The sequence below is a fragment of the Staurois parvus genome, unplaced genomic scaffold (assembly GCF_062004578.1).
Source record: "Staurois parvus isolate SC_StPar_1 unplaced genomic scaffold, SC_StPar_1.0 ptg000894l, whole genome shotgun sequence".
Classification (NCBI taxonomy): Eukaryota; Metazoa; Chordata; class Amphibia; order Anura; family Ranidae; genus Staurois; species Staurois parvus.
Genome location: NW_028318690.1, coordinates 2,848,186 through 2,869,494, shown reverse-complemented (window position 1 = coordinate 2,869,494; position 21,309 = coordinate 2,848,186). Strand labels below are relative to the sequence as shown.

Genomic DNA, 21,309 nt, shown 5'->3' with positions numbered 1-21,309 from the left:
CACACTCCCCTGCAGTCTCCACTCCCAGCTCTCTAAGCCTTTTATGCAATTAAAAACACCTTATGCAACTGAAAACAGAAGTCGTATGTTTTGCCTTGCATTTCGATTTTAAATGGGTTGTTTTACAAGGTAAAGGTTCATATATATTTAAGAATAAATTCCATTTAAAAATAATATTTTTAGAGTGGGGAAGGGATACAGCCCCTGTCATTTTGTTTCTGTGTCTCCAGTAGAAAGATTCACCTTCACTTCTTGTTCTAGTGAAAATTGTCACTGAAACAAGGTGAGGGCAAGGCTAAAATGTTACACCTGTCAACGCAATAGAAGTAGAAAGCAGATTTCCCACTGGGAATACCTTTTCTAGTGTCAAAGGTGGGGAGATTTTCTCTAGGGCTTCTGGGACAGGATGTTAGGGAAATTTACCCGGTACAGATAAAAACCACAAAAAAAAAACAAAAAACATTGACAGAGATGAACCCTTTCCCACTCTAAACCTAAAACTAGAAAAAAACGCAAGGGAAAATGTTTCTGAGGGAGGTTACAATATTCAAAGAACATCAGCAAAAATTGTCATAATGCTAACACCACAATAAGCTAAATTCACAAAATTAAGGCCCCTTCAACACTGGTGGACACTGTCCTCTAGAGGTGTCTGGATGTAAATGGACTGCCTGTCCGTTTACATCCAACTGTCATCTGAACCAATAGACGGATGGGGAATGGATCCCCATCTGTCTGTGTTTAGCAAATAGGATTGGATTGGATGCAGGCGGGTGTAAACAGACACATGACCGTATACATTCGCTGCTCCACAGAGGGTAATGGATGGTCCTATTGGGTCCGCCTGAAAAATGGACAGATGGACCTGTGAGAAAAAAGCCTAACAGCAGAATAAGAATTTTCTTTTTTTTAATTCAATTAAATTTGAAAAAAAAAAAGTCACAGTGTTGAAACTAAAGCTCTGTATCAATGTGTGAAAGCTAAGTCAATTGAGCCTTTTGTTTAAAAGCCAGAAGATGAAATCCAGCACCATCAATGGATTTTGTTTTAGTTTTCGGCACAAACAGGAAAAAAATTACCATTAAACCTGTCTTAGGCTTTGGCTTAGGAACATTGCCAGGCATATGTCATGCCTTTTTACCAAAGATACAGCAGTTCTGAAAACATTTTCTGGTTTAATGACTGAACAATAGTACACTTTCAGAAACTGTGCTTGGGCTTATCTACTAGAGAGAAAACCAATGGTCCCGAGTTAGATGGAAGAAGTGATGGCTCTGATCAGAACAGTCCTTTACATGGCTTTTTTGATCCTGACAAGCAGTTCTGCTTATGTAAGGCCTACTTTAAGGTTCACACTATTGGGGCTCTACAAACCACATTTGCTCAGGTAGCAAAACGTGTTTCATGCAGAAAAAAAGTTCCTGCACCATTTTTAAACCGCAGTGCTTGGGAAATTGCATGGCGCTTTTGAACCATGCGATTCCCTGGCAATTTCCACACACGCAAATATGCTGCATTTTTAGATGTGCACATTTTGGCTGCAGATTGTTGCAGGTGTGGGAACAGGTGTGATTCCTGCATCCGCAACCACCCTGACATACTGTGAACCTAGCCTTATAGCACAGATCTGGTTGATCAAAAAAGAAAATAAGTTAAATAAAATGCTAGTCTATAGTGAAGTCTTGCTCAATACACATATACCACTATCAATCATTTTAATAGGATGGTCTTTCCAAAATAACTTTCAGGTTGGAATGGATGTAGAGTAAGTTGAATCAGCTTTTGGCATGTTCTTCTCTGGGACTTATGTAGCGAATTTCTGCACCTGCTTTCCTAAGTATGTCCACCTGCTGTGACTGAGACTCATACTCCAGGTTCAATTGGTATTGTTTACAGAATAGAAAATACAGCCGGAAAGTGTATGTGATTATGCATTGTTCAGAGCCAAGATCACTAGAATTGTTTTCACTGGACTTCTAAAATGTTTGAGTTGGTGATTCAACCTACCAGGATCTATCTATGACATAGTACTGGTGTGATTGGGCTATGTAACTCATTATGGGAAACACAAAGATTATCAAGCATCAGAAACATGTATCAAAATATGAAGTAAATAATTACAATAAATGCATGACGACAGGCATGTTACAAACTAAACATAGCATACATCTTTATATGTCCAAAAGCCAATGATAAAAGAAAAGTACGGCTCAGCCAAAGTCTTGGAAGCAAAGATCAGCCAAAAGGAAGATAGCACATCTGAGCAGATACACATTATACAATCTTGGTGCCCCTTGTAGAACCAAAATGTATTACTTGTAACACATATAGCAAATTAGACTTGCTCAAATGAGCACTTGACAAAATGATTTTGCAAGAGAGGAAAGTAATTAGGCTTTAAGTGCTCTCCTAATTTGTTGTTTTTCATGCGAATATCAAAAGTACTTTGGGATAGAATTTCAAGAGCTTTGATTTTTACAAATTACAATCTGCAAGGGTAGAATTACAGAAAATAAGCTAGGAATGTTGCAGCATAGAGTGCATGTCATTAAGGGACATCTGTAACCCCCTCTACATGGAGACCCCAATTTGTACATTGGTGAAATTTGTTTCCATCCAGGAAACTACATATGACAGTATAACTGTTTTCCAATTGTTCTTGGGTCCTTGAGTTGTAATCTTTGGTGAATACCTGATAGCTAGTTTAGACTATACGCTCTACAGAGCAGAGACCTGAAAACAACTGACTAGTATAAATCGTCCTGTGAGCTACAGTTATAGTTTTAATTAGCAATACATAGAGTAAGAGTTGTCTATTTACAAATATTTTATTAGGTGGTCCACTAAGAATAAGTGGTAACCGGTTTTCCCAAGTTGAATTAATACTGTCATTAGGCCCACTAATGACTTCATCTCAGCAGATCAATGGATGAAACACACAAGAAAAGGAACAACTTGACCTGTCACATAGATGATTTCCAACATTCAGACACCAGTACTCTTCATGTTTGGAAGACCGTACTTAATTAGCCCTTACAGTACCATTACACTTGCATTTACAACTGGGTTTGGATCAACAATACAGTTACTGACGTATTATGGCCAGCGTAATTATAAGGATGACTTAAAGCATCACATTTTACACATTTGGCCATATGCATGCTTAATGTGTGCTGGTGTTTGACCGAATAAATGGCTGAACTACTGATTGATTTTGATTGGTTTAATTAACTGCTTGTCAGCCACTGTACCTTTGTTCCTAGAAGTGACAATTAAAGGCATTCATTGCAACTCAACAAACAGTTGGTAGTAACTGCTATCTGTTTTTGAAGCAGCTTATCTCTTCTACTATATAAAATGTGATATTTGACCCTCTGCCTTTAGGAACTTTTTCTGGGATGTAACCTTAACTTTTTTCCTTGCTAAATATGTAAAAATCAACTGATTAGTTTAGCCCTAATGAGACAATATACTGATTCTCCAAAAGTAAGTGTACAGATATGACTAAATATGAATCAATATCTTCTTTTTGGATCTATTCTGGTTTTGACCTTGTCCGAAGTGGTCTACCTATATTGTCACCTTCAGCTTCCATCCTTAGTCCCTTGTACCCAACCATAATTTTTTTTGCCTGAACCACTAGGGGTCTCCAACTCCCCAGTCCTTTGATCATCACATTAGAAATTGTCAGTGAAAAACATCTGTTTGTTGTCTATTTAGGAAACGGTCAATTGCAGTAATAGTAGTTTTAACTGTATATAGATTACAAAGAAGGTTTTTTGTTTTATAATTAAGAAAACTAATTTTCTTTTTGCTTTAAAGCCTCTTAAAGGAACTATGAAATTGTGGCTGTATGGTTCTACAAAAGCATGCACCTTCATGTGTCTGGGACGAAGGCCTATGACAGCATACCAGGCAGATGTTACAGTACTCGGGTTTTTACACATGCACAGCCTTGTTACTGCAGAATCCTATGATTACATGGAATGTACGTCACATTGGAGGCAGGAGATTATGCACACAGAGCGATGAAAAACATGACATTGTCTCTGCACATTCCGCAGGCCAGGTTGCAGCTGGGATTAGTGATGTTATGAAAAGAGCTTCTCTTCATTCTCTCATTCTTGCAGACGCTTATATATTTCCATAGGCAAACTAATGGCAGAATAAAGAAACTTCCATACCCTTTTATCAGAGGCTTTATAAAACTTGTCCATTCTCTCTAAATCTGCCTCTAACTCAGACTCGTACTGATAGAGGTCTTTCTCTAGCTCAGTCTAGTTAAAGAAGAACAAGACAATTAAGGACACGTCACAGAACTCTCAGAGGATAATATATGAGGCACACGAAAACAATATACAATATAGCAAATTTCATAACAAACAAAAATAAGATGATATTCAATCAAACATTTGACATTGTTCAATACAGACATGGCTTTTCATAAATTGCTCAGTCTTCACAACGTGACAGATATTAATGTTTTTTGTGATATTTGGGTGGTATATGGGCTTTCCAGATAGTACTTGTTATTGTACCTTATGGAAGATCCCTGACATATACTGTTCCCTTTTATCTTTTTGAAAAAAACGTTCACATACAAAATGAATTTGCCAATTGGACAAGTGAGAGAAAACATTGAATGTCTCCATGGAAAAGATATCTCACCACTGTTGGCTCTTGGTAAGACATTTGCCTGTCTCTAGATAGCAGTTTAGTTCTTTACTGCTGGTATTTTGCTGTATTTCAGAGTGGAATTAGCACACTCTTTTGAAGTCGAACTAGAGCTGTCCTCATTTTTATGTACCTTAACTATCAACTGCTTATTTTCAGATGTTGCATAAACAAGGAGCAATGAACAGAATAACTATGATAAGACTGATTTCATGTAACAATGAAGTGCAAAGAGCAATAATATTCAGAAACCCATCAACTTGAGTCAGAAATCTAGGAGGTATAATAATCAGCGCAGAAGTAGGTCCTCATCTAAGTTATCCATAATATCAAAAAGGTAGCTTATCATGCAGAACATCCAAAGATTTACTTCTTACTGGCTGGCACATGAAGATGTCTGCCAGACTACTTAGCTTCTAACAGCAAAACTATTTAGGGGATGCTCTGACAACACCACTGGCTTAAAAAAATAGTGATTGGATGAAACAATCCATCAGGGCTAACCTCTTTTTCATCACAAGATCAGGTGGTGTTGCTGTGTTCAGATGGTGTCCACATACATGGGGACTGTCAACTGGCCTACCTGAAGATCATGTTTAAGTCCTGGTTCACACTGAACTCCAAATTGCGCTACTTCACTTAAAGGTAGTGTAATTTCAAAGCCACTGGTCACTGCAATTTCAGGTGCGACTTGCCTGATATCTATGTGACATAATGCACAGATGTCTATGCAAGTCACACCTTAAATCATCAAAAATAGTGCAGCAACTACTTACAATAGGGTCCAACTTGTCATGCGGTTTGGAACGGGCCAATCACTAGTCAAGTTACACCAATATGAAACAGGGATAATCTACCTTCAGAGATTTAAAAAAAAAAAAAAAAAAAGCCAGATCGCGCAGCACACCACTGGAAAGCAAGTTAATTCACCTAGCTTTTTGAGTGTTGGAAATACCAGAATTATATCTTTATACCTGAAGTTCGCAGAAAAAATGGATTTCAAGATTCAGCACCCATGCCTATTAAGATCTGTATTCAACAAACTGTGTGAGCAATCAAGATGTGGTTATCATCAGTCAATTAAGGAAAGTATACCAATTCAGTGTACTGGGTGAACTGTTCTAAAACAATGGTGGGTCTCAGTGCTACAGGTGGCAGATAGAGGTCTTAATACCCATAATTCTAAAGGAGACATCTGTCTGTTTAGGGTTAGCCAGTGGAAAATTTGAAGATGATTATGGTAAAATATACATAATCAGTGCTTTTTTCACTATCACTATTCACTGCCCTCGTGTCCTATATTGGCAGTCATGTTATTATAAAGGTAACACCTAAGCTATTGTGAATGCAATTATGAAATTAATTGGGACTTCTAGGTCCTTTACTGATATAGACAGCTTTGATGAGAACTGTGCCCCCCTAGTGACAACACCTACCATCAGTGATATATTTCTCATACTTTAGAAACATTTCATTAAACTGATGCAGCAGAGAAACTGCTATCTCCTTAGGAAGGCAACTTTCATCAAAGTGATAATGAGCATATATGCCGGAATGAGTAGCATTAATATTTACACTTTAGGTGGTGTGTTACCACACATTTAGCCCTACATGTAATAAATGGAATTATGTTAAAATATATACTAATGAACACTACCAAATGTCTAAAATCAGGACAAAGGGAGTGTATACAGACAGATGACATTAGGGCAGACATCCACGTACAAATACGATACAAAAATTCAACACTCAACAGCACAAAGCACTAAAACTAAGTCTTAATAATACAATGACTCAACGAAAACTAAATGTGTGTTTGTGTGCGTTTGTGAATATGCATTAAAAAAATTACACAAAATTGATTAAAGAGAGATGAAAGTGAAACTATACCCACAATTTTTTTTAAACTTTGGATAGAATGGTAAAAAGGTTTGAACGCCCGTCCCCAGTCATTTTACTGCTATCTGGAGTTCCTTTACACCATCCACTATATAGCCTGACTGTATAATATCTTTAAAGTCGAACTTCACTCTTTAAATTTTTTCAGTAATTTTCTGGTTTCCAGACCCAGGAAAATTATGTCATACTGTACATCTCACGTGTCTTCATGGGGGGGGGTTGAGGTTTTCTCAGCAAAACACATCCTCCAGAATGCATACATGAACAGATGGATTCCAAGTACATGTTACATGAATCATCTGCCCTTACTCAGGATGGCCACAGCCAAAAAGGGTGCTAGGGGTGTTTTTCAAAGTGATCTCTCAGCAAAATAAAGCATGGAGACGTTGATGGATATAGGAGTTTGCTTTGTATATTAAAAATGAATTAAGTAGCATTTCTGATTTGTGGTGCTCAGGTGCAGTGTAGTTCCACTTCAAGATCTACAATCAACTATGTAGTGCCTGCCTCATTTGATAATGGATTGATTACATTTGTCCTCATATTGCAGAGTTTTGATAAATCTAAAGGAGATAGTGATTAGTGAGATTTACCCTCACTTTCAGTAAAACCTGATGGTGGTCTTATTCCTTCCCCACTCCATTAAAAAAACAAAACAAAGTTTTGGCTATATATATATATACTTTAACCACTTGCCAACTGCTCTACGTGGCTACAGCACAGTTGTCCTGTTTTAGGAGGGCGTTACATGACGTCCACCCAGAACGCACCCTTCTGTGCGTCCCCAGTGGCGTGCACCCGGAGATCTCCATGACTGCTGTGTCCTACGGACACAGCTGATCACATGATGTGGTAAAAGGCCTATCACAGCAGCCTTTTACCACGTGATCAGCTGTGTCCACTGACACAGATCACCGGATAAATGCAGAACAGATCGGCACTGATCATCAGGGTACTGATGATCAGTGCCCTGATCAGTGCCACCCACCAGTGCCTAGCAATGCCACCCACAAGTGCCAAGCAGTGCCTCCCACCTGTGCCCATCAGTGCTGCCCAGAGTGCCACCTGTCAATGCCCAGCTGTGCCGCCAGTCAGAGCCCATCATTGCTGCATATCAGTGCATCATCAGTGCCGCCTATCCATGCCACCTCATTAGGGCCGCCCATCAGTGCCCATCAGTGCCGCCTATCAGTGCCCATCAGTGCTGCCGAACAGCACAGCCTCATCAATGCACATCAGTGAAAAAGAAAAATTACCTGTTTGCAAAATTTTATAATAGAAACAAAGAAAAACTTTTTTTTTTCAAATGTTTAGCCATTTTTTTAGTTTATAGCACAAAACATTAAACACCCAGTGGCGATTAAATTCCACCAAAAGAAAGCTCTATTTGTGGGAAAAAAAAGCTAAAAATTTCAGATGGGTACAATGTTGCATGACTGCGCAATTGTCATTCAAAGTGCGACAGCGCTGAAAGCTGAAAATTGGCCTGGGCAGGAAGGGGGTATAAGTCCCGGTAGGCAAGTGGTTAAAGGAAGCATGTCATAAGAGAAATATGAAGGATGTTATTGCTGGATGCCTTGTAAAAATGCAAATTGTCTGGCTGTTTTGTTAATACTGATCAATACTTTCTGATGTCCCATGAAAATAATAGAGCAAGTGAAGTCATTGGGTTGGTTTACTAAAGGCAAACAGGCTGTTCACTTTGCAAGGAAATTTTCCCCAGAGCTTTGTGAATGTGATGAAGCTCTGCTGACTTCCATCATCCAACCATGTGAAAGCAAAATAATGTTTTTTGAGCGCAATTGGGTATCCTAAACAAATTGAATTTTCACACTAAGTACTGGGGACAATTAATCTGCAAACTGAAAATTTCCTTTGAAAAGTGAACAGTCTATTTGTCTTTAGTAATTCAACCGCATAACTCCTTATGTACATACTTTTGGGTCTGTAGCTCAGAAGTATTGACACCACATAGTCACCATGACAGCCAGAGTATAGGCATTTTCCAAGAAAGCAAGGACACCTCACATATTTCTTTAAGTTTCCTTTAATGAGTACTTTATTTATATCAAATGAAGGAGAAAAGAATACCCTAGATCCTTTAATTTTACCTTCAATGTAAATCATTTTGGTGATGAAGGCTAAAACAAAATTGATATTTAACTAGTGCTTCAGTAATACCACCAACAGCCTGAAATATGAACATGCCAACAGTCATAAGTGTTAAATACCATTTGCGATGAGTGAGCATTACCATGCACATTTAGTATGGTTTTATCAGAACTAGGCAAAGTTGGCCAATGCCATGAGACCTGTACAGTATCTATTCAAATCTAACAATTTATACTTGCACTAAAGCATTTAAGACAAATCTCATGTCAGATATGCCAAACCTAGACCCTGACCTAGACATGGCTACTTGGACTAAATTATGTTTATCTTGCTAAGCCATGCCACTTTCTAGATCCAAACATTTGGGCTGATATGCCAACATACATCTATTATACCCACTAATGTTTGTGCATATGAATAGGATTTGTAGATATAAAGTATAATTTCTTACAGTAATACAGATGCATCCCCCTAAATTATTGTTTAGTCTTAAGAGTCCCTTGAGCTATTGATTTATTGATCTGTTTGCCTTTAAGTGCATATAGTAAATTGACTTTTGATTTTTCTGCTTGCTTGTACCAACCATGGCACATTTATGACTACAGCAGACTTTGCGCTACTACCGGCCACCAGGTTAGGCACTGTGCACTGGCCAACAGAATGTACTTTGCACTGTTTACTGGTGGTTAATGTTTTTCAAAAAACAAGTCATGTGTAAAACACTGCATCTGTCTGCATTTCTTCTTCAACTACATTGACCACATGTTCCTATTTAGTTTTATTTAGATATATAATTTTGTTTAAGAAACATAACTCAATTTTGAAGGCCTAATAGATTTTTTTTTTATATAGCAAGGTTATTATTTGTTTTACTGCACAGGTTTCTTCCAGCACAGGTTTCTTCCAGCACTGTGTTTCTTGGTGGATTTCATCCCTTATCTTCATTTGTATGCTTGTGGATTACATTAATGGATACTGGTGTCACAAACTATGCAAACAGCCAGATGAGCCTGATGGCAAAAGCTCAGCAATACACAGAGAACATCAAGCTACTACCTAGCATACTAGGAACCTGTCATTTGAGACATGTGAGCTACCATTGATAACCTCCTTCTAGATATCCTAGCTGCATGGCTATCAAGCTGGTTATCTTGCTTTAGAGGATAAGTTCACCTTTGGAACATGTTACACCCGTTTTTAGGGTCGAACATGTAACATGTTCCCATAGCTGCAGCCGTGCCCGCTGCCGCCCCCTCCCTCTGACAGATAGAATAGGGAAACATCTCTCCATAGTATCTGACAGATTTGAAAACAGCGTGGACGTGCGGGACGCCCCCCACACAGCCGCGTCACTCATTCACAGAGTTCTGTGAATGAGTGCCTACAAATCCCAGCAGCCTTAGCGGCTGTGGGCTTGTAGTTTTCAGTGAACCAGGTTGCTGTGGAGCACCGTGGTAGTTCATTGAAGCTTCCTGTCAGTATAGCTGCTTGACATCCCATATGGCAAGCAGATATTCTGACAGGTCTGCTGGAGACCTGCATGGCATCAGCGATCTACTGATCGCTGGTGCAATGCTTTCCAGGCTCCTTTGGACAAAAATAATAAATACACAATTTTTTACCTTGAAAAAAATTTGCATTTTTTTTATTTTTGTCCAAAAGGTGAACTTATTCTTTAAAGCATTTGGAATCACTTAGCTGGAACAAGACTTCACTTGCTGCATGCTTGTTCTAAGTTAGAGACTCAAAGTAATAAAACCAGAAGCAACAGCAATCTGTGTCTCTCTCGTATTACAGCTTTTCTTGAAAAGTCCACCTGTCACATAAATAAAACCAATAAAAAATAAGCGGTTTATAAAAGTCAGCAGCAGTCCATATTGCTATTAGCTTGATATTCATCCACTTTGTGCCTGAGGAGCTCCTTGAATATGGAGACAAATTTATGTTTTTAATACCATTGAAGCTTGGACATGTCTACAATATATCAAGACGAAATGTCATTAAGACAGGCCTTTCTGTTACCCAGTAATTGGAGGCTAGCTACTGGGTGCAGCACGGCAGAATGCCAACCTAAGAGAGTTATGTACAGGCATCCATTATTATACAAAAAATTATAAGATAGGAGGCACATGCTCAACATAATAATAAACAGAAGAACAGATCTGTGTCAGAAGAAGGTCCAGTAAGGTGCATTTCCCCACACCATAAGAAAAATTAAAGTCTTATAAGAGAATGCTGGATAGTGCCTATTTTCCACACTGATCTTCTTCACCACTGGTGTTAAGTAACTGAATTCCACACTCACCAGAAAGTTTTGACCCCCGGTTAGAATGGTCAAACAGCGTTAAATTCTCCAAGCCTATCCTCTCATGGGGTAGCTCTCCAGACTTTCCTTCAATCAACAATATCTAGCAAACGGGCTCAATAAAACAGCGGATATCCATAAAAAACATCTAAGTGTAGTATTTATTAAGATCCTTGGTACCAAACAAAATGTATTAAAATGTCACTCACATGACCAGGTGGCTAAAATCCTGACACGTTAATACATCCTAGATAGATTAATGGAGATGTCACCGCATCTCCTAGACTAGTCGGCGTGTGCTCCAACATTGATCTGGCGGACCTGAAGTCATAAGGACCCAGAAGTGATGGTTCACGCTTCCTTGTGTGTGGAAAATAGGCACTATCCAGTATCCTCTTATAAAACTTTCATTTGCTTTTATAGTGTTGGGAAATGCACCTTACTGGCTTTCTTCTGACACTTTCTTTATTATTATGTTAAGCAAGCGCCTCCTATCTTACAAACTTTTGTATTAGATTTGTGGGTATACACTTATTAGGGGCAGCTGCTATTATGTAAATTGGAAATAGTTGGTCAGCATAGTCACTATGATTACTTTATGTTTTGTTATTAGGAGGCGCCACAGTATTGATTATTTGTTATATTTCAATCCATTACTATACGTAGGACCATATTTTTAGGTCTAAAACACCTGGGTCATTTGAAAATAAAAGTTATTTATAAATGAATGGTAACTATGAAATTACATATTTAGGATGTTTCACAGTTCAAGCAGCACTTCAGCTAAAATAACAAAATAAGCCCTAGTTGATAAGAATAACGGGAAATTATATAAACTTAAAAATCAGCAACAAAATAGATTACCGGTTTTGTTTCTGGATGCACAGTTGGCAAAAAACATGTGATTTTTATGTGTTGTAAAGACTACACTACTGTAGCCAAAGGCAGGTGGTGTGATCTGTGCAAAACCAACCAATTCCAAACCTATCCGTTTAAAAAATTAAAACTGTGTAGTGCTGGAGCTTTATACTTCAATTTAGGGACTCCTGGAGCTCAAATTGAGTAGAGAGAACCTGATATTGTATGGATTTTTTCATGACTTCATTTACATTCTCCTTTTATTAACAGAATTTGAAAAATGTAATTTGCATACTTGGCTATCAAACTAGACCACATTTTTTAAAATAACCACGACTCTGGCTTATTCTGCAGCCTAGGTATGACTGTAGAACTTGATGTCATGAATAATGTGACAGGTACCAGAAGGGCTGGGTTGGAAGATTGTGTGTAGGATTTGAAGACTTCACAGAGCCTCTACCTACTCAGTATTCAAAAACATGTAAGTACTTTTATTTTTGTAATACAACGTTCTTTGTAACTTTTATTTTTGCTTTTGAAAAAAAATTGGTTAATAAAAATTACTTGATTTAAAAAAACAAAACATGTTATTTGTACTCTAGTACAATGGCAGTTAGAAATTAACAATATTACTCCACACAAAGCTTGGAAAATCTTTTGATGTACATAAACCGGTGCCAGAGAGGTACAAGAAGGGCTGGGATGGAATATTGTGTGCGGAATTTTAAGAGTTCACAAAACCTCTACCCACTCAGTATTCAAAAGACACTTTATCTGTACTCTTGTACAATGGCACTTGGAGATTAACAATACAACTCCACCAAGCTTGGCAAATCTTTTAACCCAGAGTGGTGTTTTTAGCCTGTCATAGTAGACTATTCCCAGTGTGGGCTAGTTTTATATGCATCTCTCAGACTCCAGAGTAACCACTGTATGACAAGGCCAGGAGAGTTGTGCACTTTGCTTTAAATGCAAGTTACACTGAATAGCTCAGAAGCTGTACTATAAGCACACTCAAATGTAAGCATAAACGCACAAACACACGTTAGATGCTACAGCAGTCTTTATCAGCGAGAATTAAGAGAACGTTATTACCTTCCTATCCTCTACTTTGAGGATAGAGCAATCCCCCGGAGTATAATCCCATATCTTTTTTGGAGGCTGATGAAAAGCAGAAGAGGAAATAAGGAAATGAAAAAAAGAGAGAGAAACGGAGAAAAGATATCACAAGGAGAATGAATTTGGAGAGAACACACAAGTAAAGGATTTGCATCTTCATTAGGAGGAAAAGAATAAAAAAAGGGGAAACAAGCAAAAGCATGTCCCATACCATAGTGGGAAGCATGAAGCAGGCATGCAAAGAATTGTAAGGAATTACAGTTTAGATTAGTCCAAAAATGGTTCAGAGATTTGGAGTTTAGATCTAAAGGAAGCTCTAACATGACCAGGCAGGCTTCTACATGAATACAGGTTGGTCACCTGTATTCTAGAAGGCATTTTGTGACCTTTTAGGGTCACCTGGAAAACAGCACTTTAACTCCATTACATCAACTAAAATAGGACAGAAGCTTAGAAAATATTGGTCTTTGCAGGAAAAGGCAGATAGAGCTTTCATTTACTTTGCTTTAAGGCCAAAAGTACATACCACATTTACAAATGGCTGAAATTCCATGATGGCATTGCAGGACAATGAGATAAAGTTTCAGCCAAGGAATACATAGAATATCTCTATTCACAACAAAATCAGCTAATGACCTCTGACAAAAGTACTTTGATATATCATCCAGAATATGGCACATGCTTTCACACAACAAACTTGTTTAAAAGATTGTAACTACGTTTGAGATAGTTATTATATAGCTCAGTTAAATATAGCCTTCATTACCAAGTGAAATGGCTGAGGAATACATGGATCTGTTCAGTAGGAAAAGAAGACTTCATGATCCAGAGTACAGTTTTACTACAAAATAAACTGTTCATACTATTGGCATAAAGTTACACTTGCGAAAAATTAATTGGTGTTCATAGTTATCCTTTTCTAGCATTTCTTCTGACAAGTTATAATTGTATCAGATCATTCTACTAAAATAAATCTTGCTAAACATATGCAGTTTTTGGGGAAAACCATGAGGAACAAATGTATTGGGAAAGGTCTGAATAACATTTCTGATCAGTAATTCTGGTGAAGTGTGCAAGACTTGTAAAGAAACTAAAGCCTGCACATGCTGCACTGGCCCCCTATTAGTCTACAACAATGTATAGCATACAACAATGTATAGCAAGTCATAACTTTTACAGATCCATTCGGTTTGGCAAACTGAGCACAATATATACTAATGGGTACTGTTTATTCTAGAAATGCTTCTTATTCTAAATCTGGAAGTACTTGTTGTACCTTAACAAGACAGTCCATCCAATAAACTTATTTCACTTTTTGGTAGCTGCTGATAAAGTAACCATTTATGAAATTTCTTGGTTGCTTTGGTGGCAAGATCTGCACTTCACTTACCAGGCCTACATAATAGCTACAAAAATTATGAGATTTCACTCCCTCAGCTACACTTTTGATATATTATCAACAATTAGTAGTAGGAATGGAGACACCTAAAAGAGAGTGGACTGGAAGAAAACAAACTTTACTAATGAAGTCCCTAAGAAACCAACCGTGGCCCACAACCCAACCGTAACTACAATATCACTTTGGGATTAACCGATCTAAAGTGATTAATTTTTTTTTCTTTGGTTACTATTATGTTGGCTACGAGTAGATGCTATCAAGCTGAATCGCCCATTTATATTTTTCCAGCACTCTAGGGGCCAAAACATTTCTTTTTTTGCAACAAGGGAACTTTTCTGTTGCCTCTATAGTTTGCATAACTGCTGCATGTACCTGAAAACAAAGGCCCTGAAATCATAAGGAGATGTAATAGGTTGGTAGATAACCTACCTAATCAGTACTGGTTGATAAAGACAAGGATTTAATTGCAGCTGTAAAAATGTACTAGAAATTTCAGGGTAGAGACCTTTGTAAGTTTTAAAGTTAATTTAAATTAATGTATTTAATAATTTTTAAAATTATTATTTTTGTTGAACTTTTATTAAAAGGCACATTTACATCTTTATGCAGCATAGTAAAACATAGCCTACAAGATTTACAAATTTATATTTATACTTCATTAAAGTAAGCATATGTATGAATATTAATATCTGTGTAAAAGAATAATGTAAAGGGATTGGTAAGGCCAATGGACCATATATAAAATGGAAACAATGGATGAGGAAATTAGGCAGCAGGTATATATTAAAGCATATCTATACAGTGAAGGAAAGAAGTATTCAATCCCCTGCTGATTTTTAATGTTTGCCCACTCACAAAGAAATGATCATTCAAAAAATCGAATGGTAAGTGTATTGTAACACTGAGAGACAGAATAGCAACCAAAAATTCAAAAGAAATGCATGTCTAATAAATTATGCACTGATTTGCATGTTCATGAGGGAAAAAAAGTATTTGATCCCCGATCCTTCAGCTGGGTTTCTGGCTACCAGGTGTCTTTCATACAGGTAACAAGCTGAGATTAGAAGCAGTCTCTTAAAGGGAGTACTGATAATCAAATTTTGTTAGCTGTATATTATTATTATTATACAGTATTTATATAGCGCCAAAAGGTTTGCTCAGCGCTGTACATTATACTGGGGGACAGTACATGAGACAAAACAGTAATAAGACAAAGCACGAGGGGTTCGAGGGCCCTACTCTTTCGAGCTTACAATCTAGGAGGGAGGGGATAGTGGTACAGGAGGAAGTGGCTGTGGGGGATGGAGTAGTAGGAGGAGTGTAGAGTGTAGATCAGCAATTAGGTGAGGGTGGGGTAGGCTTCCCTGAAGAGATGGGTTTTCAGGGTGTGCCTGAAGGTGAGGAGGAAAGGTGACAGTCTGATGGATTGGGGTAGAGAGTTCCAGAGGATGGGGGAAGTCCTGGCGAAGTCCTGCAGTCGGGCGTGGGAGGTGGAGACCAGGGAGCTAGAGAGTAGGAGGTCTTGTGAGGAGCAAAGATTACGGGTAGGGTGGTATTTGGGTATCAGGTCGGTGATGTAGTTTGGGGCAACGTTATGAATGGCTTTGTATGTCAATGTTAGTAGTTTGAATTTAATGCATTGGGCAATTGGAAGCCAGTGGAAGGATTATACAGTATTTATATAGCGCCAGAAGGTTTGCTCAGCGCTGTACATTATAGTGGGGGACAGAACATGAGACAATACAGTAACAAAACAATACACGAGGGGTTCGAGGTGTATAAAAGACACCTGTCCACAGGAGCAATCAAACAATCGGATTCCAAACTCTCCACCATGGCAAAGACCAAAGAGCTGTCCAAGGATGTCAGGGACAAGATTGTAGACCTACACAAGGCTGGACTGGGCTACCAAATGATCAAAATCAGCAGGGGATCAAATACTTATATCCTTCACTGTACATGAGTTAAACTTCTATCTGACCATCTTGCTAACTTAAAACAAAAGGCAAAAACTACCTTGTAATATTTACCTTTCCCACAGAAACCATACCACTGGACTCCCACTGAGGTCGGTCACAGTTTCTGCAGAGCTACCAAATAGCTGCTTTTGCCTGAACTTCCCCTTGGTGCAATTATACCTGAGCATTTTATGACCACCTACTGTGGAAGCCTCTCAAAAGTGGTTTTTCCAGAATAGGAAATACACATCTCCTATGATGTATGAGCTTAACACAGGATACATAGGGGAGGTATAATTTTAGTATGGCACACTGCGATTTTAACACAAATTACTTGCTTATTTAAATCCACAACCGATGCAATACAAACCACACACATTAATACTATATGCGTCCTAAGCATTTTACAAAAATATAAATAACAAACTCTTTCATATTCAGCATTAAAGAACATAACAGCATAGACTAAAACATAAAACTGGTTGAGTACATGACTATGGAGTAACATAAAGATAGGTATGTTGCCCACACCATTTTTCGAAACCTACAGTGGAAAAATTACTACATTTGATTGGTTGCTACAAACATCCCCTTCCCCAATGTCTTTCTGCAGCGTGGCCTATGAACAAACAGGCATCTTTCATGATGTTAATTTTTAAAAGAATCATGCTACTAAATTTGCTTTATGCAATAAAGTACCTCATGAAAGATCAAAAAAAGTAAAGTAAAGGCTTTAAAATCCCATTTTGTACATCACCTTTCTTTCCTGCAGAATATTCTAGAGCTGAATGAAATGTTACCATCTGACATGCTAAAGTTTGCTGTTTTTTGGGGTGCTGCAGTTCCACAGATCAGATAGCAGTTATATATATCTCTGTATATATACAGTTGCAAGAAAAAGTATGTGAACTTCTTGGAATTAAACTGGCTTTCTGAAGTAATTTGCCATAAAATACGATCTGATCCTCATCTAAAGTCGGCCATAGATGGATCAAAAATTTTGCTGGTTCAGCAGGGACCAGACAAATTTTGATCCATGTATGGGCAGGCTGGTTGTACAGAAGTCAATCTCTCAATTGACATCTGTATGACCAGCCTGTCGGAAAATTTTTGCTCAGTCAGTGCTGCAAGCTACAGCCAGCAGTGCTGATGAGTATATTCTGATACTGGTTAAGTCTCCCTACTGTCAAAATACAATAGCTCAGCGGGAAGGATCCCCCCATCCACATCGAGTGTGTTGGGAAATTGGTTAATTTTCCACTGGTTGAATGAAAGAAAATGAATCATGTATGGCCAACTTAAGTCACAACAATAGACAAACAGAATTTGCCTAAGCAGAAAACACAACCAATTCTAATTTCTTTTGTCTTTACTGGACACACTCATTAAATATTCACAGTGCTGGGGGAGAAAGTAAGTGAACCCTTGAAGTTAATAGCTGGTTGAATTTTCTTTGGCATCAACAACTTCAAGCAAGCACTTACAGTAGTTCTCGATGGCCTGCACAATGTTCAGGAGGAATTTTTGAATATTCCTCTTTACAAAACTACTTCAGCTCAGACATATTTGTAGGAAGTCTGGTATAAGCGCTCTCTTGAGATCATTCACCAGCATTTCTATAGGGTTAAGGTGTGGGCTCTGACTGGGCCACTTCAAAAGGCAAACTTTTTTTTCTGAAGACAGTCTGTGATGGATATATTTTGGTGCTTAGGGTTATTGTCCTGCTGCATCACCCAACTTCTACAAATCTTTAGTTGGCAGACAGCCACCCTGACATTAGTCTGTAGGATATTTTGGTAAACTTGGGAATTCATTTTCCTCTCAATGATGGCAAGTTTTCCAGGCCCTGAGGAAGCAAAGCTAGCCCAAATCATGATGTTCCCTCTACCATACTTCACTGTTAGGATAATGTTTCGATATTTTGATAAGCTGTGCCCTTTTTATGCTATACACTGTGCTGCGTATTCTTCCCTCCTTTTTTTGTCAGTCTACGAAACATTTTCCCAGTAGAATTTTGGCAACCTTCAGGTGCGCAGCAATGTTATTTTTTATGTTATTTTTGGAGAGCAACGGCTTCCTCTATGGTGTTCTGCCATGGACATCCTGCCCATTCAAGGACTTACGTATGGTAGACTCATGAACAGGGATGTTTGCCTATTCCAGTGATGTGTTCAAACCTTTAGCTGTTACTCATGGCCTTTTCTTTACCTCACTGAGGATTTTGCATCGTGCCTTGAGATTTCTTTGTATCCCTTGTGCCTTGAGATTTCTTTGTATCCCTTTCCAGCCTTATGCAGATCAACTACTCTTCATCATTTGTCTTCGGCTTCTTTTTGCGAGGCATGGTTCACACCAGCTGATGCTTTTTATGAACAGCAAGATTAAAAGGTTTGAGTGTCTTGTCAAAGTAGCTCTAAACAACACCTCCAAACTCATTTCATTAATTGGATTTTAGGTGTACAAACTACTGACTCTAACTAGCTTTCATCTATGGGTTCACTTACTTTTTTCTCCCGCACTGTGAATGTTTAATGGGTGCGTTTAATAAAGACAAAAGAAAAAATAATTGTTTGTGTGTTATTAGCTTAAGCACTATGGGGTTTGTTTACTAAAATTGGAGAGTGCACAATCTGGTGCAGCTCTGCATAGGAACCAATCAGCTTCCAGGTTTTATTGTCAAAGCTTAATTGAACAAGCTGAAGTTAGAAGCTAACTGGCTATCATGCACAGCTGCACCAGTTCTGAGTGTTCCAGTGTTAGTAGATCAACCCCATTGTGTTTATTACTGTATATATATTTAAAATTGAATAAAACACAATGGAAAAATAAACAGAGCTGACTGATTTAAAGAAACGAGCAAACAAGTAATGAATACTGAAAAATGGGGAAAATAAAGGCTAGTAAATGGAATGAAAACAGTGTTGAATAAAGAGGTTCCTTTCTGCAAACCTATAATTTAACATATTCATTTTACTAATAATTATAACAAGAATAATAGTAGTTGATATTTACAAACCTAAAACTATGTAATACTTTTTCTCTGCCATAAAATTAAGAAGCCCCCTGCGCCATTACAACTTCTGTATCCTGATCAGAACGATAAAATGTTGCTTTCTAGTATATATTAAAAGTTAGCATGATGACTTTTTTTTGTATTTCCTATTCAAGATTCCAATAAAAACGGCCATGGTTCTGTTGTTAATATCATCTTATCTGCAGCTATGGCAAAGCACAAAGAAGCTGAAATCTATCCTTACTTACCGGTTTCCCAAATTCCAACTCGGAAAAGAATTTATACCAAGGCTCATTCTTTAAATCTATCTCTTCTGGGCTTTTATCCCGAGTCTACAAAGGTCATGACAGGGGAATGGAAGGAAGAAGGAGAAGAAGATCATGAAAAAGAACACAGAAAAGAGGCTGTTAGAGATGCAGATTTTTCAAGTATGCCTTTCCACTGCCAGAACTGGAAACCAAGAGGAGAGATTTATTATCTGTAAAAGTAGATGTGAGGTCACACTTCATCCTGCATCTTTAACAGAACATGGATATGCAAGAAACAGAGCTCACAGCACAATCCGACTTTAGATGAGACACAGACACACAGCATACAGGAGACATATTAGTAAGGCGCTTCAAGTACAATGGATAAAGTGACAGTATAAGCAGTACACGCAAGCTGGAAGTAACATAAAAGGAGTAAGGCAGATTAAAGTAGACTGCTAAAAGTATAAGGTCTCATGCACACTTGGCGTTTGAATTTCTCTTCTGAACCCCTTTTACTCCTAGCAGGAAAAAGCAGGTTAAAGAACACGCTTAAAGCTGCATACTGCACGTGTTTAAGCATGTCAAGCGTTTAGGCATTTAAGAATTCTATTGGACAGAATATTAATTTATTCTGGCCACTGGAATGAATGAACGTTTAAGTGTTGAACGAGTCTAATGTTTATATGAGTTTATACATTTTCACGCACGCCACTTGTTTTTTTTTGCCCTTTTCTCCTGAACGTGCAGGTGAGGTTTTTTTAAAGCCTGTAAACACTCCTTTTCTAATGACCCTTTAAATGCCTAGGTGTGCATGGACAAATAGCCTAACACAGAGGTGCAATTACAGGCACAAAAAAATACCACACACTGTATAACCTGAGTTATTTAAGCCATGTGTGCATGAGCCCTAAATGTCAGCTATACAAATTCATTGCCTGCAATCTCTTTCACCAACTATGTATCGGTTAACAGAATATGCAGGCAGTGTTAAAGGGTTACTAGACACAAGAACCCAAAAATGTAATTAGGGTATAAACAAATATCTTAAAACACCACACCACACAAGAATTCGGCCTGAAAACCTAGTTTTAATACTACTTCTCTTTCCTTCACATAGGAACATTATATATCAGAATTTTGCAATGATGTATAGTAGTGTATATATATTACAACACTGAGAAAGCAATAGATGAAAGGCCTTGTGTTCACAATTCATATTGCCATACGGCTTTCCTCAACTTTGCTGAAATGCACAGCACATCTCATGAATATACTTCACTTAAAGTGTTACTAAAGGCATATTTAAACAAAAATTAAAATAACAAACATGTTATATTCACCTGCTCTGTGCACAGACCGGCCCCGATCTTCCTCTTCTCGGGTCCCCTGCCGGTCATTCTGGCTCCTCCTTTTCTTTGCGTGTCCCCATAGCAGGCCGTTGGCTATGGGGACAAAAGCTGCGTGCTCACTGTGGATCTGAGTGTATATGGAGCCGCACTCCATAGACACACACAGAGGGACTTAGGCCCCCCCACTTTCTTTTCACCGCACCTGTTTGACAGCAGCAAGAGCCAATGGCCCCTGCTACTGTTTGAGTCCCTGTGTGAAGAGGAAGAGAGGGGAGAAGAGATGTAAAGCACTGAGCAAACTGTTGGCGCTATATAATAATAATGTAGCTGTGCACAGCACTGATCTCTTCTCCCCTCTCTTCCTCTTCACAC

General features: G+C 38.2%; 1 protein-coding gene across 4 annotated transcripts in view; it reads right to left on the bottom strand.

Moving 5' to 3' along the window:
- SORBS1 (sorbin and SH3 domain containing 1) overlaps nucleotides 1-21,309 on the bottom strand; it is a 177,341-nt gene that overhangs the window by 61,443 nt on the left and 94,589 nt on the right. For all 4 annotated transcript variants that reach the window (XM_089656208.1, XM_089656211.1, XM_089656209.1 and 1 more), the window contains 3 exons: nucleotides 19,586-19,669; nucleotides 12,944-13,009; nucleotides 4,185-4,277 (listed from right to left, as the gene is read on the bottom strand). In XM_089656208.1, coding sequence (XP_089512334.1) covers nucleotides 4,185-4,277; nucleotides 12,944-13,009; nucleotides 19,586-19,669 — 243 coding nt within the window. The remainder of the gene's footprint in view (nucleotides 1-4,184; nucleotides 4,278-12,943; nucleotides 13,010-19,585; nucleotides 19,670-21,309) is intronic.